The 26,912-nt window shown below is 38.3% G+C and overlaps 1 protein-coding gene across 4 annotated transcripts in view; it reads right to left on the reverse strand.

Annotated features, from left to right (window-relative positions):
• Positions 1-26,912, reverse strand: part of Asxl2 (additional sex combs like transcriptional regulator 2) — a 137,710-nt gene that overhangs the window by 73,939 nt on the left and 36,859 nt on the right. For 3 of the 4 annotated variants that reach the window (XM_005400414.2, XM_013522575.1, XM_005400412.2), the window contains exons 2-3: positions 15,368-15,450; positions 14,029-14,031 (exon numbers count right to left, since the gene is read on the reverse strand). In XM_005400414.2, coding sequence (XP_005400471.1) covers positions 14,029-14,031; positions 15,368-15,450 — 86 coding nt within the window. The remainder of the gene's footprint in view (positions 1-14,028; positions 14,032-15,367; positions 15,451-26,912) is intronic. The other variant, XM_005400413.2, reaches the window with a different exon arrangement.

A 26,912-nucleotide genomic window follows, 5' to 3' on the forward strand; every position in this document is an offset into this window, starting at 1 on the left:
CAGACTGCAACTAGTAGATAAGAAAATGTAAACCACAAATACAATACTAGATAAGTATGGTATATGGATTTAATTTTTAAAATGCTGTTCATTCTTAAATTGAACTCTTTCTAATGAAATCACTTTAAAGCAATTCAGCTTGGCAAAGAGCCAAGTGATCTACTCTGCCATGATAATGATTTCTGATAAAAAGTAATGAGAATGTTTCTGATAAAATGTAATGAGTAATGAGAACTTTATTCCTTTTGCCATATATTCATTTGCATAAGGAGAGGCAGGAGAAAAAGGAAGTGCTCTGATTAGTTTTTGGTAGATGAGCTAAAGCAGACATTAAATAACATGTGAGAGAGATTATGTCATTCATAAGTAAATGTATTACTACAAATCAGATATGAGACCAAGAGGCAATACCTCAATCCAATTATTGAATATATCTTTGATGAACACTTACCAAATTCTTTATAAACCTAATTCTAAAGGAGTTTACTATACTTTGGCTAAAACGGGAGACTAAAAAACCTTACTAGGTAACAATTTTGAGCTCCACCAACAGTAAAACAAAGATCATTTAAACTCAGCTTTTAAAAAATGTACTGGCTCTTTCACTAAGGTCTTTATTCATTTCAAATTTTTCCACGTGCAATGACTAATTAGATAACAAACTACTAACTCAATACCATTATATGTCAGCACACAATTTAACTTTGATTTGAAAAATTAGAGGAAACATATTAGTTTAAAAGATTAGGGGAACTATGGATATAAAAGCAGTAAAATATACTGAAAGAACAAACTCCAGAAGCACTAAATTTGTGTTTCTAGTTTTCAACTAAAAGTACAACCCTTGCCAAGTTTCACTCTTCATGGGCCTTAATTCTTCAATAAAATGAGATGTAAACTATAATTAATACTTTTTCCAGTTATCTTTTGAGCTGCAACATTCTACAACTAAAATAATGTGACTAGTGGAAAGGGAAAGAAGAGAAAATGAACAACATAACAGAGATGATCCATTATGGAACACTGTTAATCATACATACCGTGATGAAATGTAACAAGATAAATTTCACTGGCAAGGAATGCATGTGTATTTGTCTTCAAATTTGCCAGTATTTCTATATAATTAACAATTAGATTTCTGGCGCACGCCTGTAATCCCAGCACTTAGGAGGCAGAGACAGGAGGATCTTTGCGAGTTCAAGACCAGCCTGGGCTACAAAGCGAGCTCAAGGCCAGCCTGAACTGCATAGGGAGACCCTGTCTCAAAAACACACACACACACACACACACACACAAAAAGATTTCTTTTAGGTCATTTTCCATAAAGAACTAATGATTTTAAGTAACTTCTTGACTTCTTGCAGAGGTGAAAAATAAGTAAGAAACAAACTACTTCTTATGGTTTGTGTCTAGATATCCCCCTAAAGCCTCATGGGGTCACACGGTTTTTTAGGAGATGACTAAATCTAGAATGTGTGATTGATTCATAATGTAATGCTAGAATTAAGGTTGGGTGATTGCTGGATCAGTCCACTTATTGGATTGGCACTGCCGTAATCCCAGTAGACTGGATACAAAATAAGGGACAGAAAAAGGCTTGCTTCACTCTCCCTTATTGCTTTGCTGTCTTCCATTGTCATGAACTGTGACCCCTCTGCCTTGGTGCCAACTTGTTGTGAACTGAATCTTCTACAAACTGTGACCTAAATAAACCTTTCCTCTTCTAACTTTGGGTGTCAGGTATCTTGTCTCAGCAACAAGGGAAAACTAAATAAGAATTTGGTGCCAGGAGTTGGGTTGTTGCTGACTGTACCTGACCATGTGGTTTGGGAGCTTTTGGGAATGGCTTGTAGGAACAGTTTGGAAAGATTTAGAGATGTCAGCTGAAAAAGCAGACCTGGAATGCCTTATGCTGTACTGCTTGGGACATTCTGGTTAGAACTCAGAATACTAAAAAGCTGGTAAAGACCAGGCTCAGGATGTTTCTGCTGGGAAGGACTTCACTGGCTGGTGGACTTCAGGTAATGTGTACTATGGCTTGGCATAAAGTTTATCTGTATTTTGCTCATGTCCACAGACTTTGCCAGAGATTGACAGTAAGAGTGGCAGACTGATTTGACAGAAGAAATTTCAAGGCAGTAAAATATTGAGGCAGTGGCACGGCTACTGCTGGGTGCTTTCTATGTTGAGATTTATGTTGAGACTTACGAGCAAAGCATCTAGCAGAATAATCTAAAATGTCTTGAAGGGGCTGGGGTTTTAGCTCAGCGGCACAGCGCCTGCCTGGCAAGCACAAGGTCATGAGTTCAATTTCCAGTACCAGGGAAAATAAATAAATAAATAAATAAATGAATGAATGAATGAATGAATGAATGAATGTCTTGAGTCTGGCTAGCAAGAAACTCCAATAAAGCTGTGGACTGCAAAGATAGTGTAGAGTTGACTGTGAATGCCGAGAAGGAATAAGAGACTAAAAAAGATGGCCTGAGAGTATCAGAAGAAGCAGTAGAACTCCACCCTTTGCAGCCTCAAAATTGCAAAAGTGAAAGACATTGCTTTTGCATGAGACCCTGTCCCAGAAAGAAAGAAAGAAAGAAAGAAAGACTGACTTTGCTTTGAGAAGAAAGCTGCAGAACAGTATGCTCCAGAATGGCTGTAGCTAGAGAATTTGTTCCTCAGAATTGGATTCAGAACGCTCAGCGCTTCAGGAACCCAACCCTACACAGCCAAGAGAGGAGGAAGCCTGGCTACTGCTCCTGTTGGCAGCAGACCCTGGCACCATTCATGTGGTGCTGGTTTTAGGTGCATAAAGAATGGAAGAGCTGTGGGATCAGGCAGAATTCCATCCATATTTCAGAAGGCCTGGGAGGCTAAGCAGTGTGCCCGAGAGGGGAGTATGTGAAGCTGTGAGTATGAAGCTGTAAGAAGCCAGGAACATGGATCATCTAAGGGTAATTACAAGGAGGGAGCGGATCGGGCCTAAGAAAGAAGACATGGGAGACTGGCTGTGCCACAGGACAGAGCCATCCAAGCCCTTCAGAGTTCACAGACTGCCTCAGATGCTACACAAGGAACTACAGGACCTAATGTTTGCCCTGCTGGATTTTGAACTTGCTTTGCTCCTATTCCTTTCTATCCATTTTTTGTACCTTTTGGAACAGAAATGTCTGTCTTATGCCATGGAATGTTGGAAGTGATTAACTTCCTCTTCATTTGTACAGGGTCTGCCAGCTAAGAGTTTGCCTTAAATCTCAGAGGAGACTTTTGACTTGGACTTTTCAGCAATGCTGAAACTATTAGGACTTCGGCAACTCTTGGAAATGAACTAAATGCCTTTTGCATAAAGGGATGTGCATTAGTCTTTGCAGGGGGTGCCAGGGGCAGAATGTTATGGTTTGTGTCTAGATGTCCCCCCAGAGCCTCATGGGGTTACAGGGTTTTTTCGCAAGTGGCTGAACCTAGAGTGTGTGATAGATTCATAGTGCAATGCTGGGATTAAGCGTGGGTGATTACTGGATCAGTCCACTGATTGGACTGGCATCACCTAATCCCAGTAGACTGGATACAACATAAAGGACAGAAAGAGGCTTGTCTCTCTCTCCCTTGTTGCTTTGCTATCTTCTGCTGCCATGAACTGTTGCTACTGCCTTGGGACCCAGCCAGTTATGGACTGAATCCTCTACAAACTGTGAGCTAAATAAACCTTTCCTCTTTTAACTTTGGGTGTCAGATATTTTGTCTCAGCAATAAAAGAAAAGTAACTAAGGTACTAATTTTGAAGCTAGGCAGATGGTGACATTCATTAGCAGCATAATTTACCCATATCATTTTTACAGTGTGAAATATTCAAATTCATGCCATATCAAAAGTAATAATTGGGCCGGGGACATAGCTCAGGGGCACGGTGCCTGCCTGGCAAAAGCAAGGTCATGAGTTCAATTACCAGTACAAAAAAAAAAAAAAGAAGTTAAAAAAAAAAATCAAAAGTAATAATTACATAAAATGGCCCTTGGGATGACTTATGAATAGTCTAATTCAGAAAATCAACAATTTGCCAGGTGTGGTACCACCCACCTGTAATCCTAGCACCCAGGAGGCTGAGGCCACCTGGCCTACTGAGAATTTAAGATCAGCTTGAGCTACACAATGAGACCAGGGGTGAGGGGAGGTAGGGGCATGGGGCTGTGCTCAACTCACAGATGATAAACTCATGCTCAAAAAAACCTTCCTAATTTATTTTCCTACTTGTATTCCTAAATGAAAAAACAAAAACAACAGGTAAGACAAAAATGTCTCTGAAACTGAATGCTACTCTTTCCTAAAACTTTATTAGCGCATATAAAATAATTAAAATAATATTGTACAAGAAAGACATTCTGAGTGGTGGTACACACCTGTAATCCCCGCACTTGGGAGGTGGAGGCAGGAGGATCACTGGGAGTTCAAGGTCAGCCTGGACTACCCAGTGAGTTGAAGGCCAGCCTGAACTACATAATGAGAGCCTGTCTCAAAAATAAAAAAATTACAGTAGGGAAATAACACTGTACATAGTGTTAATAGTACAGTAGGGCAATAACACTGTACATAGTGTTAATAGTACAGTAGGGCAATAACACTGTACATAGTGTTAATAGTATGTAGTTTAATAGTACAATGAGCAAAAGCACATTTAAGAAAAGTCCAAAGAGGGAAAAAGCAAGGAGGCAATGGCTACTTTAAAAGGAAGGTTTGGAAGGAAGGAAAGTTACTTAGTGTTGTAGAAACAGCTATAAACATTAGTGGTGGTCACAAACATTACCTATCCAGCTTACAGGCAGGAGTAACAATAAGTGGTAACAGTAAAAAACTAGCAGGAATGGCTTCAAAGAGTACATAAGCACTTGTTTTTTATGTTATTTGGGATGTGCATGTTGTCAGCAGTGTACATACAGAATGCATATGTTTAGTTGTTCTATTTTTTATATTAAACCAGAATGTCCAAATTGCACAGAAATAGCCTCTGAGTTCCTATCTGTTATATATACCCTGTAATGTCCAAGCAAGAAAATGACTGTGACTTATTTCAAAGTAGCATGCAGGGGGGAACTATAATATATGCAGGAGGATACATACTTTTGTTTTAATCTGGAATTTCTAAAACTGAAAATTTATATATGAAAAAGTATCTTTTGTACCTACCTTATAAACCTACATTTTTAACAAACATGCAAGTATATTTTCATAAAGTGAAAAAAAAAACAAACGTTTTCTTACAGCCTACTACTTATCAAGAACTATTTATCCTTTGAAAATAGATACCTACTCTACTACCATAGATCACTGTTACCATTAGGACCTCACACTTGCTAGGCAGATGCTGCACCAAACCCCTGGCCCACACTGCTACCTTTTAAATGCTGTCTTGACAGTAAAACTATTTCCCCACACTCAAATAACTCTCATTTTAAGCAAAACAAACAAACAACAACAAAAAAAAACCACAATGAAAACAGTCACAGAAGACCACATAATGTATAACTCCCTTTTTATGAAATGTCCAAAGCAGGCATATCCACAGAGACAGAAAGTCGATCTGTGGGACTGGCGGCATTGGGGGAGGGAGGTATGCTAATGGGACACAGGTAACAAGTACAAGATTTCTTTTTCAGGGAATACACTAAAATCTACCGAAGTGCACTTTTCAAAAGGGTGGCCTTCATGGTTTGTGAATTGTATCTTAATTTTTAAAAACCAATTACCTAAAACACTGAAAAGTTTTAAGTTGGCATACTGGAGAAGGAAGTCAAAACCCAGCTCACATGTGGGTCTGACTTTCTTTGTCTTCTGGAAGGTAATCAAATGCTAGGCCTTAGAAGAGGAACCAGATGATGATAATAATAATGTGATTCAGAGAAAGGGTTAGAGTCAGATGATGTCAGCAGACCTTCGGAAGAAATGAGGACTAAACTAAAATGGACCATGTGGGCAATCAATCATACATACATGATGGAATTCCAATAAAAACTCAGGACACCAAGGACTGGGTGAGTTTCACTGACTGACAATACTCTACGCATATCATTATGCATGATGCCTACACAGTAATGCTGCCTTTAAGTCCATGCACAGAGAACAACTGGGAAAGCTATGTTTGATACTTCACTATTATTCTATCCTGTGTCTCATCCCTTGGCTGATTTTCATATATCCTCCTCTTCTATCTTTCCCATAAAGCACTGCTAGGCAGCCTGGGAGTGTAGAAGGTTGGTGGTAAACCACTTGCTAACATGTGTGAGGCTCTGGATTCAATCACCAGGACAGGAAAGAAGAAGTGGGTGGGGCACAGCAGAACACTGCAAAAAAAAGTAACTTGAACACAACTAGAGAAAACAAATGCAATGCCTACAGGAAAAAAATGATTCAAATGACCATGGATTTCTCATTAGAAACCATGAAGGCCAGAAGGCAGTGTCAACAAAGTTCTATGTACAGTAAAAATTAGACAAAGCTGACTTCAAAGCAAAGAATATTACCAGGAACAAAGATGGTAATTACATAATGCTAACACTACACACCTGTCAACAAATATTCAAAATACATGAAGCAAAATTAAAAGAACTGAAAGGAGTAATAGAAAAGTATACAGTAAAAAAAAAAAAAAAAAGGAAAACATACAATAATTGTACATGGAGATTTCAATAATCACAAAACAAGTACACAGAATAAAAATAAGGATAAAGAAGACCTGAACATTTTTCTTTTTTCCAGTGTTTGAATTCAGAGTCTCATACATGCCAGGCAAACACTCTACCTGATATGTCTCTCCAGTTATTGGCCAGGCGTGGTAGCCCACGCCTGTAATCCCAGCAAGATTGTTGCAACTTCGAGGCCAGCATGGGCTACAAAGTGAGCTCAAGACCAGCCTGAACTGCATAGCGAGACCCTGTCTCAAAAAGACAAAAAAAAGAAAAAGGAAAAAAATATATGGATTCTTTTTATCAACTCAACTCAACAGGCCAAGGATATAGCTCAATGGCACATTGCCTGCCTGGCAACCACAAGGTCCTGAGTTCGATTCCCAGTCCCCCCCCCCAAAAAAAAGATGGAATAACATTAAAAATAAGGGTCAGACTAAATTCAAGTAAATGACCTGGTGAGAATAGAGTCCTTGCAAGAAAGACGATGGAAAAGTGGACACAAACTCACAAGTAAAACACCATGTAAAGATGGACTGGAATAATGATAGATGTACAGACAGATGCATTCACAAGCCAAGGAAGGACTCTTAGCACCCAGGAGAGAAGCAAGGAGAGAAATATGGAACAGACTCTCCCACTCAGACCCCTGAAAAGAAATTTAGTCCTGCCATAATCTTATTTCACACTTCCAGGACAAGTATTCAAAAGGCTGAAGGAAGAGAATCACAAGTGTAAGGCCAGACAGGGCAATTTAGCAAAACTTTGTCTCAAAATAAAATTTTGAAAAGGCAAGGGATATATATGTATATAGCTCAGTGGTAGAGAATTTGCCTAGCATGCATGAGGCCTTGGGTTCAATTACCAGCACCAGTTCAAACAAACATAATGGGAGAATAAACTTCTGTCGTATAGTCACCCAATTTGTGTTACTTGGTTACAACAGCTTTAGTAAATTAAAAGGAAAATTTCTCTACCCTAATAAACAGAACCTACAAAAACCTGTAACTAACGTCATATTCAGAGTCTGAAATATTTCTTAATCAAATTTTAACTTAAGGGGCTGGGGATTTAGCTCAGCGGCACAGCACCTGCCTGGCAAGCACAAGGTCGTGAGTTCAGATCTGATACCAGCAAAAAACCAAAACCAAAACCAAAAAAAAACAAAAACAAAAACAAATTTTAACTTAAACCAAAGAAACAATACTAGGAGAGGGCTAGAAAAAAAAAGAGATTCTAATTTGTAGATATTTGGAGATAAGTGACACTGATTCCATCTGAAATTTTAAGTTGGGATAAGATATTTCTAAAACAATCTCAATTATAAAGTTTTTTTAAGGTGTCTTCCCATGTACAAATTTTCTCAGTTAAAAAACAGCTATGATAGGAGTTTGCCATGGTGGTGATGCTTCTAGTTATAGTCTCAGCACTCTGGAGGCTGAGGACTGACATAACTTCGAGGTCAGCCAGGGCTGAGTGAGTGCAAGGCCACCTTCTTTCAAAAAAAAAAAGGAAAAAAAAACTGAAAAGGAGAAAGGTCAGCTTTCTGGAGGTAAAATCTGAGCTGATTTTAAAAGACTGTCAGGATCATGATGATAAGAGATTGCTCAATATCTTAAGTAAAGGTAAGAAATATTAAGTAAAGGAAGGAATGAACACAGAACAGTAGTGTATCCATCAGGTAGAAAGAAACAATGCAGACCAAAGTGGTATGTGGATCTAGACAACAGAGGATATTTACTCTCTGAGAAAACTATTAGACGCGCCAATGTATCAGTTTACTGACTTCAAGCTCCAAATCCAACCTTCTGCATCCTTCCATATCTGTGATAATGGAGCTGAACCTAAAAATGTTCTCTTTTGCCAGCTGGCTCACTGTTAAGCTTTGTCAGTAGGGTGCTGGGAGGGCACTGCAGAAAGAAGGTGCTTTTCTTCCTTTAGCACACCCTTGCCTGATGGCTCTGGGAGCATCCAACTGTCAGCAGCATGAGAGACACTAAAAGACATTCAACAAGGCAAAACTCTCTGCGGTGGCTTTGCAGAAAATTCTCCTGGTGCCTCAAGGGGCTCCAAGCAAGTTGGACAAGAGCAACACAACAGTCCTGTGGCTATTCCTGGGTGAACTCTGTCATCCACTAAGCAAGCCAGAATCCCGTGTTCTCCAAGAAGATTTGAAATGCACCAGAGGAGCATTGAAAACTTGCTCCTCCCTCCGATGCACTGTTTTAGCTCCAGAAGTAGTTGTTGTTCTCTATTCTGCTATGACTGTATTCTTTTGCATTTTCTCTACTTTGAATTGTTAACCCTGGTTAACTGTTAATAATTTCCAGCTAATAATTTCCTTGTTCAAATTACCATGTAGTATGTGTCTTCTGATTGGACCCTAAAAACTATAAAACTATATGCCTTGGAGAAAACAGAATTTCTAAATAAATTCCTAATTTTAAATAATAATAATATACCAATTCCCTGAAACAGCTGTATGGGAGTGGTGATATCAGCACATTTGAGAACCTGGGGTTTGAACTGCCCCTCAGCACTTTATCAGTGGCATAGTATGTAGTAACAGGAAAAAATGTGGACTCAAGTCAGGAGAAAAGAAAAACAAGATGGGAAGCTAGGTGCTCTGCGTTAAGTTTCCCTGAAAATTCCATCTTCATCCTCAAAGAAAAGAATGAAACTATTTTAAATTTTTATGGGGCTTTTTTACATATTGATGGCTAATGACAGCCATGTGCCATAAATGCTACATTGATTGGAAGTAAAATAAAATTCTGAATAGCTTCCCTTAAAGAGCATCTGAAGAATGTACTCAAAATCTATATAAATAGACACATTTCTCCTTGATTTCACTTCCAGTGTCTCGGAAGGGGAACAAAATAGCAAACCATTCTTTCAGCAGATTCATATGAATGTGTAACATGATCCAGGATCAACAAACAAGCTATGATAATGAAAATGGGGGGGTGTCTTCAAGCAAACTCAGTAAAATTTCTACTCAACGGATACTATCTGTTTTTAAAAAAAACTTGTCTAGATAAAGCCACATTACTTTCAAGTAGTTCTGCGTTAAAATGTTCAACCTTCAGAGTTAATTGTCACATTATTGTGGGGATTCAGGTTAAGAGAACAATTAGGCTGTATTTCAGCCATAAAAAGCTGAAAACATAGTAAGACGTTCCTCAATAAATTTTCAAACTTTTTTAATAAACAAATTCCTTTGAGAACTATGATTTTCTAAAATAACTATTTAGTAGCAAATAACCCAGGAATTAACTTTTTATTTACAAATTACATTTTGAACATCTACCTTCAATATCAACTTACTTTAGGCTATTTTAAGAAAGCTCCAGAATGCTTCTATTTATTCACTTCAACCAAGTACACTGGAATCAGTTCTTAAATTCTCCAGACCTAAGTTATGCCCCATTTCACTTCAAGCGCCAAAACTTGTATTTTCTTTCTTTCATATGACTAATATGGAAGGAGTCAGATGATGAGGCTCAGTGGTACAGGAGGGAAAAAAATGGACTCCACTGGGAAATTGGAAACTGTATTTAAAAGGGATGTGCATCATCCCTTTTAGAAGAAGAATGTAACTGGATACACAATCAAAGATTATTGTGATGGGGAAATTGACGGCCTTTTTCTCCATTTCTAAAATGGTGCTATGCTTTACAGTTGAGAAACAGACATTTGATTTAAATGTTTTAATATTTTCATCAATAGGATACATATTTCTAATTAACTCATTCAGAAATTCAGAAATTCACTTTGGATAAATCATTTTACATCTTATTACTTAACTTCTTAAAGAGTCTAGTCTTGAACCCTTCTCAGTCAGGAATCAGCCACTTCTGTTGGTTGATTTTGGTAATACCTACACAACATAAAAGCTACCACTATAACCACTTTTGAGGGCACAATTCAATGGTATCAAGTACATTCACAAAGTTGTACAACCATTATTACCATCAATTTCCAGAGGTTTTATTATCATCTCAAATATAAACTCTGCACTCATTAAAGATAACTCCCTATTCCAGGTCCTGGTAACCTTTACTGTCTCTATAAGCTGACTTATTCTAGGTATCTCATGTAAGTGGACATTTGTCCTTTTGGGTCTGGCTTTTTTTTTTTGGCTTTTTGAGACAGGGTCTCACTATGCAGTTTGGGCTGGCCTCAAGCTCACTATGAAACCTAGGCTGGTCTCAAACTCGCAATGATCCTCTTACTTCAGCTTCCTGAGTGCTGGGATTACAGGTGTGCGCCACCACGCCCGGCTTTGGCTCTGGCTTATTTCACTCAATATGATGTTTTCAAGGTTTATCTATAATGTTCTACTGTAATAATCTCATTTCTATTTTATTTTAAAGACAATTTATAAAATAAAAATGATACAGAACTTGAAAACAAGATGATAGAAAATTAACAATGGGTATTATATTGTGAAAACACCATACCAAAATGATATATGTGCACCCATGTTTACAGCAGCACAATTTATAATAGCTAAATCTTGGAAACAACCCAAATGCTCAATAATCTCATTTCTTCCTTAAGGCTAAATGATATTCTATTATATGTAGATGGCACATTTTGTTTATCCATTCTTTCAGTGGTGGACATCTGGGTTGTTCTCACTTTAATATATTAAAATAAAATATAAAACACCAATCAAAATGAAGAGATTCTTCAAAATGTGACTAGAGGGAAATATACAAAGGGAGAAGAGTTGTACGACATGTACCAAGATCTGAGGAATGCAAAGAAAAAATAGCAGCAGCACACTTTCAGGAAGCACAGTATGTTTCATCTGTAATTTTTCTAAAAATTTTAAAGATTATAAAACTACCTACCATCTGACCCACCACCACCCACAGAGAAGAAGCAATAACTATGGATACAACCTTCCAACCACTGGTGCTTCATATATGCATTAACAAGTAAGTCTTCAATTTCAGTTATACACCCTACAGAAAGAACAGATTTATCACTGTCATGGAACTATCTTAATATAAGGTATAAACAAAATGTATGATTTTTTAAAATCACAAGTATATCACTTAAAGCCTTGGTTATAATGAAGAAAGAATAAAGAATACTCTAATAAAATAAAATAGGAACTATGTGATCTAGATTGCAAAGTCAGTCAAAAACCTCTGAAAAAGGAATATTCAACTTGCAACCTGAAAGTTAAAACTGTCAAATAACTAAATGAAAGTTAGGAGTTGGAAGGCGGCAAAGTGGTAAGCAGCAGAGAAAGAGCCTCTCTGAGAGTTGCCATCCAGATATTGGAATATAGCAACTAGAGGAAGAAGAGAATGTGGATCCTCTTTGACCCAGGAAGGATCTGAAGCAAGATCTGTTCTGTTTTGTTTTGGTTTTTTTTGGTCTTTTCGAGACAGGGTCTCCCTATGCATTTCAGGCTGGCCTTGACCTCACTTTGTAGCCCAGGCTGGTCTCGAACTCACAATGATCCTCCTGCCTCAGCCTCCTCAATGCTGGGATTACAGGCGTGCGCCACCACGTCCAGCTCTGAAGTGAGATTTGAAGCCCACGGGGAAGGACAAGAAAGAGACTTCAATGAAGAAGGAGGTAGCTGGCAAGAGCCTTCTGAGTCAGGATTCACTGTGTGGGAGGAGTGGTTCAACCCTCCAAACACAGGGTGACTGCTGGCAACACCAGAGGCCTCCACAGGGAGATGCAGGGGTGGAAGGGAACAGTGGATGTGGAGGACTGCACTAGCTGGGGGTGAGTGCTGGGGCTCAGTAGTCCCGCAGGAAAGGGTAACCGGCCGGGAGTCATCTTTGAGAGGGGCCAGCTGAGCTCAGAACTCAGAACAGCTACTGGGTCCATTTAGCAGCTCCCAGCTGACTTCAAGAACACAGCAGGTGTACTGATGGCTACAGGCTGAATGGGTCTGGTCCTGGCCTCATGGCAAGAAACCAACCTGAACTTCAGGGGAAATACAGGTGCAGGCTAGCTGAGATTATCCACTACCCTGACATAAAGCTACTATTGGCCTGCTGGGATAAATCAATATGGATCTGGACTCTGTCTCCACACACTGTCTACCAGTGACTACAGAGACAAACCTAGAAGTAGACATTTTTTCCCTCTCTCTTTTGTTTTTCTTTCTCCTTCATAGTTCGATCTTGATTAATATGAGTGTAAACATGGTTTCTAGTTTCTTTGTGGTTGTTGATCTGTTCTGTTCTTCCTTTTATTTCTTCCTTCCTTCCTGTCTTCTGCACTAGCTTCCCAGTTTGCGTGATATCTCTTTATCCTCCAGCCTTGCTTCTCATCTCTTTTTCTTGTTCTCTTTCTCCATTTTTTCTGTAATTCCTTTTAAACTTCTCCCCTAAGGGTAAAATTGGCATATTGAGGGCATATTTACTGCATATAGTTTTTTGGTTTGTTTTATTTTTATTTTTTTATTTTTTTATTTTTTATTTTTGTTGGTACTGGGAATCAAACTCAGGACCTTGCACTTGCCAGGCAGGCGCTTGGGCTATATCCTTGGTCCTCTGGTTTGTTTTAGATTTGTCATATAACCACAAATCTAGTTCATATGGTTAAAGGTGGCAAATTAATGGTTAACTCAGTCTGTCATTTTCTAGGCTGTGTTTGATGCTATTGTTATTGCTGACTGTACCACTTTAGCCAAAGTGAAAGAGTCAAAGAAAATACTGTGGGCCAGTGCCAAAGAACCAGGGGCTAGGCCAAGCAGGCAGCAACTTCTCATCTCCAACAAATTGAAGAGGTAGCATCTTGCAACAGATTCAAAATCCAAAAACCAGCTACACCTGGAAGATACCGCTGAGAAGTAGTCATTTCCTAAGGGTTCTAAGTACTAGAAAGTTAAGGAGTCATCACACAAAAAGGATGAAAGGAGATACAACTTCCCTACAAATGTCAGACTTAACAAAATATAAATGGTATTAAAGCTATGAGAATAGACAAAACTGCACTTAAGTTAGAGAAGAAAGGAAGAAAGAAGGAATGCTTGTAGTGTCAAGCTAATGCAGTGTTACAAAGCCAGAGGTACTTTTGACGGCTGTACAATCTTTAAAAAAAGAAAGCGGGAAAAAACCCCTGTTTTTTCCTTCTTTTTCTTGATTTCTTTTTCTATGTACTATTCTTGTCTGCCGCCTGGAAATGATAATAAAACATTTAATGCCCTAAGGCCTTTCTACATTAGAGTTAGATGACACTACAACAGACATTTAGACCAAAGGGACTAATGGAATCTTTTCTCTATATATTTCCCAGTATATCTGCCTGGTAAGTCTCAAAAATTTAATATTATAAAAAGAAATAAAATCTCTTGCTCATTCCTCTTCTGTATGACCTTCTGTATACAGGATATCAGACCACAGTATTTGAAAAGAATTTAGTTCTCATAGAAAAAAAACACTATCATTTTTCTCCTGTAGCTTTGTACAAACTGATCTGTGATACTGTACTTCAATTAATCCTAATCAGAAACGTAATTCAAATAAAAATTTAGAATTATGTCACCAACAAATTAAGGGTGATTAATTTTTAAGTAACTTATAATAGGTACTTTTTTTTTTTTTTCCTGTTTTTTTGAGACAGGGTTTTGCTATACAATTCAAGCTGCCCTTCAACTCACTTTGTAGCCCAGACTGGCCTCAAACTTGCAGCAATCCTCTTGCCTCGGTTTTCTGAGTGCTGACATACAGGCATATGTCACAATGTCTGGCAATAAATTCTTTTAAAAGCTTCTTTTTCAAATGCATCTTAATGTTTAACTTATAAATGTTTACACTCATTTTTCCAGAACATGTTATATAGAATGCAACATGCTAACTTATATTTCACTTTTTTTTTTTTTTTTTTGGTCTGTTTGAGACAGGGTCTCGCTATGCAGTTCAGGCTGGCCTTGAGCTCACTTTGTAGCACAGGCTGGTCTTGAACTCGCAATGATCCTCCTGTCTCAGCCTCCCCAGTCCTGGGATTACAGGTGTGTGCCACTATGCCTAGCTTACATAATTTTAACATTTCTTGATAACACAGGGTCTTGATTATGAACAGTGATATGTGCTGTTATACTGTAGTATCTCAGGAATTAAAGTGTGTATGATCTCTGATCTTGTATTAATTGGCCCAGTCTATTATATTTGGACATAATAAAACTTATTTTTATTGAGACAGGATCTCTCCACATTGCCCATGCTAGTCTCAAACTCATGGGCTCAACTGATCCACCTGCTTCCGCCTCCCCATATCTTATTTATCTTTTCATTCTTCTTGGCAAATACAGTATTATTTCCTTCTAGACTAACTCTAGCATCTCCCCTGGACAATAATAATTTTATTTGCTAATGACCAAAAAGCATATAAGTAAATGCTTTTTGGTCATTAACATAATAAATCAAAAGCCTAAAGCAATAGGTGAAGGCTCACAGATGGCTCCAGGCCTTCCTATGAATTAAAGTGCATGGGCTTGGAGATAGCTATTTTTCACACCAAGAAACATTTTGACCTTTTATTTTAGACCTGTGATGTGACTTAAAAACTCTAGCAATCTGATAGCTGAATAAATCAGAAGTTAACAAACCACTTTTTACTAAATAATCAAGATACAACTAAAGGATATTACTATATACTACCAAATAATCTAATCAAGTATTATAATTATTACTAATAATATTTTTAAAACTCACCTGATTTCTTTTAGTCCTTCTCTCTGGATAACTTGAAGAATTTCTTTATGACTCATGGGTGTATTGGGGTATTTTTCTAAGACCTGAGAAACAAGTATATGATAATAAATTATTTATTTTAAGTTCTTATAAAATTACATCCCAAACACACATACACAGAGAATTTTCATCCCACACCTTTTCTCCCTCAATCACTAACAGTGTGTGAAATTCTGAAGCAGGAATGGATCAAAAGCTAAAATTAATAAATAAAATATCAACTATTAATGGATATGAAATTGTTTGCTGTCTGTGCCTCTACCCACATATCACATCACTACTTTTACCTATCACAACACCTTAAGATTATCCATTTTTACACTTCCAGAAAAACCTAGTACTATACTGCATGGATGTGCAATAAATTCTTAACCAAAACAAATGAATAATATAGCTATAATGAAATTAAATGAATGTGTGTTCTGGTTCTAATAAAGACAGAGGAAGCATAGTCCATCCTGTTTCAACAAAACACATGAAGCAGTCATCTGAAAACGGCAGTAGGTGGCTTAGGGAGGAAACCACAAAAACCACACGTATGGCAGTGAGTTTCCTGGCTTTGTTTCCTCTGGTAGCACTTGGAATGGACTGAGCAGCCCCACACTCAGAACAGCACACTAAATACAGACAGAAAGGATCCCAAGACAAGTCTCTTTTTTGATTTGAGGCACAGTACATGGTACCCTCTTTGGCATCACACAGAGGGAGGGGAAATCATATGGGGGTTTTGTTTTCTTGTTTTGTGCTGCCCCTTTCCTTTCTGCCCCTTCCCCAGCAATCTCAAGGCAGCAGCTGTAGTGGCATTAATACCAGCTGCAGCTGAACAGAGACCTAAACCTCCAAGAGAGGGAAACTTCTGGTGTCAAAGAGTGTAAGGGTAATCTCCACGATTTATATTCTTTTTCTGTCGTCCTATCGTGTAAGTTCGAAGGTAAATACAATCACAGAAGTATGCAGCAAGCTCGGGGAGGTGGCATAATCCTAGATCATCCAGAAGCTGAAACACCGGCAAATTTTAGGCCTGTCTGGGAAACTTACTGAGAGCCTGTCTGAGGGAGGGGAGCTGGGGCTGGGGCGGGGGCACGGGGGCTAGGGCTATGTCCCCTTGGTAGAGCACCTGTGTTCAATTTCTAATATCACCTAAAAGGAGGTGGCTGAGAGGGAAGACAGTGATAGTATTGGTGGTGTGTAGCAAACCAGAGAAATAAAAACCCCAGTTTTCCAGCCAGATCACAAGGTTTTCCTTAGATTTGTTTTTATCTAAGGTTTTCCTTGTAATTTGGCTGAAAACTCTCTAGGAGTCAAAAACTATCAGGGTACCTGCAAAGAGAAAAGAGCTCAAGAAGGTGATAGCAGCCAGGGGTGGTGGCGCACGCCTGTAATCCCAGCACTCAGGAGGCTAATGCAGGAGGATCGCCACAAGTTCAAGGCCAGCTTGGGCTACACAGTGAGTACAAGGCCAACCTGTACTACATAGCAAGACCTTGTTTCAAAAAAACCATGGCCTCTAGTGATAACATAACTGCACTCACTTTTGAGAACACAACCGCTAGTCCCTTTGCAGCAAATTTCTTTAGTACAGTACTTTTAATTATTTTCTCTTCTTCCTCCTTCTCTTCTCTGTGTTTCCAACTCTATTAAATATTCTGTACTTAGCTCTCCCTCAGTATATTCCACTAATTCTTCAATATCTTAGACTTCAGCCTCCAAATTAAATATGTTAGCAAGTTCCACAGTTGTTTCCTTTATGAGACTGACATGTTTATTCTTTGTCAAAGGCTTCTGAATCATGCAAACCTTGGTCCTAATTTCAAACTGTTGTTAAACAGGTAAGGTTGTTAAACAAACAATATCTGCACCTAATTCCCATAATATCCACTAGGCAGTAGAAAAAAGGACACATTCAAATAATTCTGCAGGGGCTGGGGATTTAGCTCAGCGGCACAGCACCTGCCTGGTAAGCGCAAGGTCGTGAGTTCGATTCCCGGTACCGGGAAGAAAAAAAAAAAAGTCAAATAGTTCTGCAAACGCTCTGGAAACTAGACAATGCAATTCTTTTTCTTTTTTTGTCTTTTTGAGACAGGGTTTTGCCTGCAGTTCAGGCTGACCTCAAACTCACAGAGATCCTCCTGCCTCAGTTGCCTGAGTGCTGGGATTACAAGTGGGCACCACCACACCTGGCCAGACAATGCAATTTTAATGCACAGAAGATGGGTAGAAACTTGTGCCTTGGACCTAATAACGTCAATACCTCCTTTTTAAAACTCTGCCAGCTAGGTATAGTGGCATGTGCTTGTGATCCCAGCACTCTGAGAGACTGAGGCAGGTGGATCACAAGTTCTAGCCCAGCTTGGGCAACCTAATGATTTAGGAAGATCCTGCTTCAAAATAAACAGGAGAGGGGCAGGGATATAGCTCAGTGGCATAAGCGCCTGTATGGCAAGCACAAGGTCCTGAGTTCGATTCCTGGTACCAAAAAAAAAAATAAAATAAAATGAACAGGAGAACATAACTCAGTGTGAAGACCATTGGTTTAATCCCTAGCACTACAAAAACAAAACACTCACCCCTCCTCAAAGTTCATTTCTTTATAGGATTTGAAGAAAAAATAGTATCATAACATAGCATCAAAATATTTAATATACAATCAAAAATCACTCCACATATACAACCAGGAAAAGACAAGCTACACATGACAACTCTGAAATAATACAAATGTTAGAATTATCAGACAAAAGCCGCTAGTGCTACTACGCTTTAAGGAACTCAGGGTACCCAGGTATGGCTCCCACCTTACGATGCTGAAGCTAGAGGACTACTGAAGCCCAGGAGTTTAGAGCTAGACTGGGGAACACAACAAAACTCCATCTCAACAATACAAACAAAACAGAGATCAGTGTGAATATTCTTGAAATCAATAAGAGTCTCAGTAAAGAAAGATACACACACACATATATAGGCTTCATTTATATATAAACTTGTTTATAAATAAAAAATATAATTTAAAAAATAAAACTTTAGTACAATAACTGAAATTTTAAAAATTTACCGGAAGGATTCAATACCAGAACAGAGATAAAATAGTAAGTAATAAGGCCGGGCATGGTGGCGCAGGCCTGTAATCCCAACACTTGGGAGGCTGAGGCAGGAGAATTGTTGCGAGTTAGAGACCAGCGTGGGCTACAAAGTGAGCTCAAGGCCAGCCTGAACTGCACAGCAAGACCTGTCTCAAAAAGACAAAGACAAAAAAAAAAAAAAAGAGTAAACTTGAAAAGACAGTAACAGAAAAAATGAACAGATTCAAAGAGATATTAAAAGCTCTGACACTCATGTCATTAGTCACAAAGGGTGAGGAGAAACAATGTAGTGCAGAAAACATAACTGAAGGAATAGCAGAAAACTCCCCCAAATTTGGTGATAAACATAATTTCAAGGAAAAAAATTTCAAGAACAACAAATCTCATACAAGGCAAATTCAAAGAAATCTATACCCAGAAAAGAACTCCTGAAAACTAAATAAAGGAAAAACTAAGACCCTCCTCCTCTCAAAAAACACTTTGACCAGCCAGGAAAAATATTAGGAGTGCAAAGCTGGGCGTAGTGGTGTGCCTATAATCTCAGCACTCAGGAGGCTGAGGCAGGAGGATCGTTGGGAGTTCGAGATCAGCCTGGGCTACAAAGTGAGCTCAAGGCCAGCCTGAATTGCACAGGGAGACCCTGTCTCCAAAAAAAAAGACAATTAGGAGTGCAGTGGTTCAAATGACAGTGGATTTTTCATCAAAAGCCATGGAGAGAAGAGTCAAAAAATTTTTAAAGTGTGAAAAGAAAAGAACCATTAGTGCAAAATTCTGCATCTATCAAAATCACCTTTCAGGAATAGAGGAGAAAGAAAGGATGTCCTCACATGAAAGACATTATCAGAACTGCTTTAAAGTGACAATGTCTTATCCCAGGGTAAGTATTCTCCATCTGTGTTTACCTTCAGAAATGAGCTTCTTGAGATGGATATTTAACCATTATTGTCATCACTGTTATTTTCTTGGGCTTTTTTTGGAAATGAAACTTAAGAGATTTCTGCCAACTAGGCAAGTTCTCTACCTGAGCCACACCTCAGGCCCTATCACTGTTCTTTTCTAAAAGACGCACCATGCTCCTAAGGCCATAAATTCCCTTCTATGTGCAGCTTTGTTATATCCCACAAGTATTAAAATGTAGTATTATCATCAACAATTAGCTCAAAATGCTTTCTAAATGGCACTGTGACTTCTTCCTTCAAATGTAAAATATTTGGCAGAGTTACTTAATTTCCAAAATTAAGATTTTCCATTTTTCTTTTGTTTTTATTTTTATTAATGTGCTTGCAACATGTAATTCTTACATTCTTCATGGGCAGTTGATACACGTACATGACACATCCTAATTCCTTTTATGTCTCCTTTCCCTTGCCCCTCTCCCGGCCTCCATCTCTTCGTCCCTTCCATTTACAAAAGATCTATCTCCCTTTTTTCCCCTATTATATTTTATTTTGCTCTTTAACTTACTTATACTTTGCGTTTCTCATGTAAGAGAAACCATGTGATATTTAAGCTTGTGTGTCTGATTTATTTCACTTAACATTACAGTCCCAAGGAGCATCCATTTTCCTATAAATGACTCAAATTTATCCTTCTTTATTGCTATGCAGCACACCATTCTGTATAAATATCCCACTTTCTTTATCTAGTCATCTGTTGTTAGAGATACAGGCCACTTCCAAGATTTAGCTACTGTGAACTGTGCTGCCATAAACATGGGTGTACACGTATCACTGTAATGTCTTCAGTTCTTTTGTTTCCCGTTTTTCTAATTGCCCCTTCCAAGAACTTCAGAAAACTTAACTCCAGTTACTGTCCCCACGTCACCTCACACAATGTTTTTGTTACTGTTGTATGTAACTGATATGCATTCAGACTTGTACACTTATTTGTCCCTTCCATGGATTATCTGTCTAGTATCTCTCCAAGCTTCTACTTAGAATTATTTTTCTGACAAACTCAATTTAATATTTCTTTTAGTGTGAATCTGCTAATGACAAATTCACTGGATTTTTAGTTGTATTTATTTTGTCTTCATTTTGGAAGATACTATGTATAAAATTCTAGGCTGGTAATTATTCAACACTGTAAAAGTATCAGTTCAGTCATATGGATTCTACAACTTAAAGGTCCCCTGTCTCCAACCAATCTTCTAGGTTTAGTTGTTGGCAGTTTTACTATTAGTATCTAGAAATAATTTTCTGCTGGACAGTCACAGCACTTCTTGAACCTTCTTGGCCATCAGGTTTTCAAAACAGCTTCTGCCCCATTCTCTTTCTTCCCTCCTTGGAATCCAACTATTAAATGTTTTTGTTTTTACAGTGTCCCACAGGACTCTCTTCTATGCTGTCATTTTTTTCCAGCTTTCTGCTTCACTATGCCTACTGTCTTCTGACCCTTTTTTTTTTTTTTTTTTTGATACCAAGAATTGAACTTTGGACCTTGTGTTTGCCAGGCAGGCACCATGCTGCTGAGCTATATTATATTCCTGGCCCCTTTAAATTTTTTTTTTTTTTTTGGTCTTCTGACTTTTAAACTAGCTGAAGAAACAATCACTAAAACTAGAAAATCTATCTTAATCCTAAGCACTGAGATCTTAAATTTCAATTATTATATTCCTTTGGTCTAAAATTTTCATTCCAGGGGCTGGGGATTTAGCTTAGAGGCAAAGTGCTTGCCTGGCAAGCGCAAGGTCGTGAGTTCGATTCATGATACCGGAAGAAAAGACAAAAAAAAAAAAAAAAAGAAAAGAAAAAGAATAAAATTTCCATTCCATTAGTTTGTTTGTTTGTTTATTTATTTATTTATTTATTTATTTTCCATTTTTTTTCCGGTACTGGGAATCAAACTCACGACGTTGCGCTTGCCAGGCAGGCACTGTGCCCCTGAGCTAAATCCCCAGCCCTCTCTATTCCATTAGTTTAGTTTCAAACTTTCCATCAAAATTCTCCACCTTGTTCCGTTAAGTAAATGTTTATAAGTCAGGAGGGGAGAGTGTTGGAGACCAAACATAGAGCCTCAAATATGTCAGGCAAATATTCTACCACTGAGCTATACTCCAAGCTGTAAGTATATTAATTATAGCTATTTTAAAGCTCCTGTCTGCAAACTCCAATATCTTTTTTTTTTTTTTTTTTGCTTTTTCATATGGGGTTTCACTATGCACTTCAGGCTGGCCTTGAACTCACTTTGTAGCCCAAGCTGGCTTTGAACTCACAGCAATCCTCCTGCCTCTCAGCCTCCCAAGTGCTGGGATTACAAGCCTGAGCCACCACACTTGGCCTAAACAAACATTTTTTTTCTTTTGTACCAGGAATTGAACTCAGGACCTTGTGCTTGCGAGGCAGGTGCTTATGCCACTGAGCTAAATCCCCAGGCTCAAACTCCAATATCTGAGTCATCTGAATCTACTTCTATTATCTTGTTTTTCTCTGTATTTTCTGGCAAAATTCTATCTTCTATATGTGGCTTTTTTCCTAACTGTATTTTTCGTTGTACAATTTAATTTTTCTATAGTATCTTACATGTATAGCTCTAGGAATTTTTAAATGTGTGTGTTCACAGGTACAGATATAGATGAGTATCTCATAGAAATTTTTAATATTCCAAAATAAATTCCAGGTGTTGGATTAAAGCCATACATGATCATACACATCAATATATAAAGCAAAAGGAATTTTCTCCATGCTATGGTTTGAATGTTTGTCACCTCTAAAAGTTATATTGAAGTTTAACAGCCACTGTGACAGTGTTGAACAACTGTTTTGAGATAGGATCTCGCTAAATTACTAAATTGTCCCAGCTGGGCTTCAACTTATGAACATTCTCCCTCAGCTGGGTGGTACAGGACCTGTGCTCCCACTCAGCTGGGAAAAAACCCTTATTTTAACAGATAGTTTGTTCAAATTCATCTCCAAGGTCCAACACATACGGCATTTGTTTTGTACTAATTCATTTTTCCTACCCAGTCCTTACTTAAGAAAACAAGTACATTGTACTAGTCTCCCTGGTTCTGGATTTTGCTTATTCTCTGTCCCTTGTACTCCCGTGAAAATTAGGATGTGCACCAAGAGGCTCTTTTAGGAAGGACCCCCTCCTCCGAAAGCACAGGCAATACTGTGAACTACCTATCACACCACAGCAGAACACACAAAATACCTTTGGTCTCTTTGAGATACCAAGATGATCAGTGGGACCAATATGGAGTCTCATCTTTTTTTGGGGGCGGGGGGTGTCTTTTTGAGACAGTCTTGCTGTGCAGTCCACGCTGGCCTCGAACTCACAATGATCCTCCTGCCTCAGCCTCCCAAGTGCTGGGATTACAAGCATGTGCCACCGCACCTGGCTCTCACCTACTTTTCTTGTTGCTGAGACAAAACACCCAACATCCAAAGTTAAAGGAGGAAAGGTCTTTTTCAGCTCACACTTCGTACAGGTTTCAGTCCATAATTGGCTTGCTCCAAGCCAGGGCGGCATGCAGAGGGGCAACACAGAAGAGAAACAGTTCATGGCAGGTAGAAGACAAAAGGCAGCAACAAGCAAGCAACAGCAACAAGCAGTGAAACAGGAGAAGCTGAAGCAGCAAGCCTGCCTCTCCCCTTTACTCCACCCAGGCTACCAGCCTTTTAGGCGGCAGCAACCACACCCACAGTGGCCTTCCCTTATCTACCCCCTTAATCACAGCATCACACTCTTTAATCTAGCATCGAATTCTAGTCTAGCCACCTACAAAACTCCCTATTCATGAGCTCTCATGAGGCTTTGGGAAGACATCTGGATACAGGCCGTAACATATGGTCTACCCAATATAAGAAACAGAAACTTAAAATGGTCTGTTTTTAAGACAAAGTAGCTAACTTGGTAAAAATTCACTATTGGTTAAAATTGCCTATAGGCCTACAGATGTGACAAACAGCCCGCAGATGTGACAAAGTTCATGCATCTAGGGCTGGGGATTTAGCTCAGCAGCACAGCGCCTGCCTGGCAAGCTCAAGGTAGTGAGTTCGATTCCCGGTACCAGGAAAAATAAAAAATAAATAAAAAACAAAGTTCATGCATCTAGAAGGTTCCCAAGGAAGTGAAATAATGGGGAAGAGAAAAATTAGTAAGAAAGCTCTTTATTCACAAATGGCTTGAGTGGGAAAGGGAGAAAATGAATACCCTATATTTACAGTGATGAACCTTTTATATACTGAGTGCCCAAACTGCAACCCAAAACCCACTTATGTATCGCAAGGTGCCAACACTTAACTGAACACTGAGGCTTAAGTTTAGAAAAAATAACTCTTACTCAAAGCTCAGCTGCTAGGGCGACTTGGCTTGCATGATGACAGAGAGGGCTCTACGTGCCTGCTGTGGCACACATGCCATAGGTTTGCCACCACGGACTTACAAGGAAATACCGAAATTTAGGTGATTGCCAGGAAAACTGCATACACCACATCACTCGGCCAGTGAAAACACAAGGATCTGTGTACTGGGGGATAAACTGCTTGCTGTAACTGCCCCGGGTGTGCCTGTATACAGACACCTGATCTTAGGAGACTGACTTTAAGTCCTGCTTTCACTGTGTTTCTTGTTTCCAAGTCCATTCCTTGGACTGGATAAGTGAATGTACTTCTCATACCCAATCCATCTTTTAAAGTTTCCCACCCCATTCTAACCTGATGATTTTAGCCATCATTGATAATTACTACCTCAATTCATTACTTTGTTTTTATTTTTTATTAGTATTACATTTTTACCTGCATTACATGATTACATTCCTTATGGGAAGCTGGTATATGCACAAAAACATCTCAATTCTTTTTTCAAACCCTTTCCCTTCCTCCATCTCTTGATACCCTTCCCATTTGAAAAGATCTTTCATTCTCTACCTTGTATTTTGTTCTTTATTTATATCTTGGGCTTCTCATGTAAGAGAAACCATGGACTATTTAAGCTTGTATGTCCGACTTATTGTACTTACCATTATGGTCCTAAGATGCAATTTTCCTACAAATGAACAAATGGACCTTCTTTATGGCAGAGTAGTACTCCATTCTGTATAAATACCATTTTCTTTATCCATCTGCTGTTGGACATACAGGCTACTTCCAAGATTTACCTATTATGAACATGAGTATGTATGTATCACTATAGTATAATGTCTTTAACTCTTTTGGGAAGCTACCTAGAAGGGGACTCATTTTATTTAGGGGCTGAAAAGTGCTGATAGGCTATCATTTCATTTTCATTTAGAAGCTAGAATGCTTTTCAATGAAGAAGCAAAGCTCTCCTCTATCAACTTTTTGGCACCCTGAAGTACAATTCAAGACAAGTAACTTGATTTTCCTTCTACTTATCAGTTTTCAGAATACTTAACTAATTTTCTAGTATCTTCCAAAAGTAACCAGTGATGCTAGGTTTCTTTGTCTGAAGCATCATTATAGACATTATGAGTATGATTTTATGCAGTGGCATCTTTCGTTTGTCTTTGTGATACAGGGTTTCACTATGCAGTTCAGGCGGGCCTCAAACTTGCAGCAATCCTCCTGCCTCAGCCTCCCAAGTGCTGGGATTTCAGGCATACACCACCATGCCTGACCTAGCATCATATATTTTGATAAATGTTGTGCTTTAATAACTTCTCATCACTTGTGAATTGGTTATTCAAAACCACTGTCTACTTCTATACCATTTGTATGACCTCTGTAACTTTTATTTGGCTTTTGAGACAGGGTTATCTTTATGGAGTTCAGGCTGACCTTGAATTCATTTTGTAGCCCAGGCTGGCCTCAAATTCACTGCCATCCTCCTGCCTCAGACTCCCAAGTGCTAGGATTACAAGCATGTACAACTATGCCTGTCTCTAGCTCTGTACCTTATATTAAATTTATTAAAACTTTTACTGTCACACTATACAAAATACTTTTTCTAGTTTATTCATTTTTTATTATTGTAGATATTCCATGGAGGTTATACATTTTATGAACTATGAATGATTAGTCTTTTCTTTTAGCACTTCTATATTTAAGTGTATCTTTTCCTTCAACAGCTTAACAATTTTTGTGTTCATTTATATTTACATTAAAAAATACAGACAGAAGTGAGGAAAATGTACAGACATCAAAAAAAAAAAAAAAACAAGAGAAAAAGAAAAACAAATGGCCATATATTTCTGAGTAAACATATGGTATTAAACTATTACAGTCTATTATCACAAATTTAATGCAAATAAAAAGACTAAGTGGGTAAACCTGTAATCTCAGCTACTTGGAAGGTCTTAGGCAACAGTATCACATTTGAGGCCAGTGTTGGCAACTTAGCAGGACTCTTGCAGAATTTAAAAAGGTGGAGGGGGTCTTTGGCTGTAGCTTAGTGGCAGAATACTTTCCTAGCACACCAGGCCCTGGGTTCAGTTGTGGGGGTTGTGTACTAACTCCCAACCATAAATGCAATCATTATGTACTGTAAATATATATGAATAAAATAGAATAAGTAGTAAGATCTCAAATGGAAAGTCAGCCTAGATTACATAATGCTGTTCTGTCTCAAAAAACCAACCAAAAAAACCCAAAAAACAAAAAACAACACTCCAGTAGTTCTGCAAAGTACTTTAACCACAGGAGGGCAGTGTTTATCACACAAACCTCATTCTGTTCGATTTTCCCATAGAACTACAAAACAATTTTCAGAAGCTACTTTATGAAAATATGAATAACTACTAAGAAGAATCAAAATCACTGAGAAAGTATAATAAAATAGTATTTTAAAGTGCTCGATACACTTACTCATTAGCTTATAGACTCTCAATCCACCTAAAAAAAAAAGGATTTTAAAATTATATTTTCTGACTACTCAAACACCTAGGTAGCATGTAGTATTTCAGTTTGATGTTAGATAAGCAACAGCTATATTTAAATTACTGTTGCATTTCATCAATTTATTCCAGATATGCAACAATGAGTGCAGCATGAACTCTAGATTTTATATTTAAAATGACCAAACTAATAACAGTAATCTTTATAAATTCATCAGTTTTATAAAGGCTTATTTACTGTCCAAAAGCTTTAATTAGGATAATACAAGCAATAAAAGTAAACAAGATCACCCAGGAAATCTGTAGTATGGGAAGACATTGAGTCTAGTCTACAAAACAATATGCCAAAGTTTAAGAGCCAGAGAAGAAGCAGGGTATAGTGTAGTACATGTTTGTAATCCCAGCACTTGGGAGGCTGAGGCAGGAGTATCTCCACAAGTTTGAAGCCAGCCTGGAATACATTTAGAGACCCTGTCTCAACAAAGTAATAAAACAAAAACAAACAAACAAAACATTTCTGCTGAGTTTAGCAACAAGGACATCTTTAATTAGCTTTTTTCAAAGTTCACATTCCGTTTCATCAGGAGAAAAATAGAAATCAAACTCAAGAGGGCTTAACACTGAATGAGTC

Source organism: Chinchilla lanigera, unplaced genomic scaffold (assembly GCF_000276665.1).
Source record: "Chinchilla lanigera isolate Chin_1 unplaced genomic scaffold, ChiLan1.0 scaffold00068, whole genome shotgun sequence".
NCBI classification, from domain to species: Eukaryota; Metazoa; Chordata; class Mammalia; order Rodentia; family Chinchillidae; genus Chinchilla; species Chinchilla lanigera.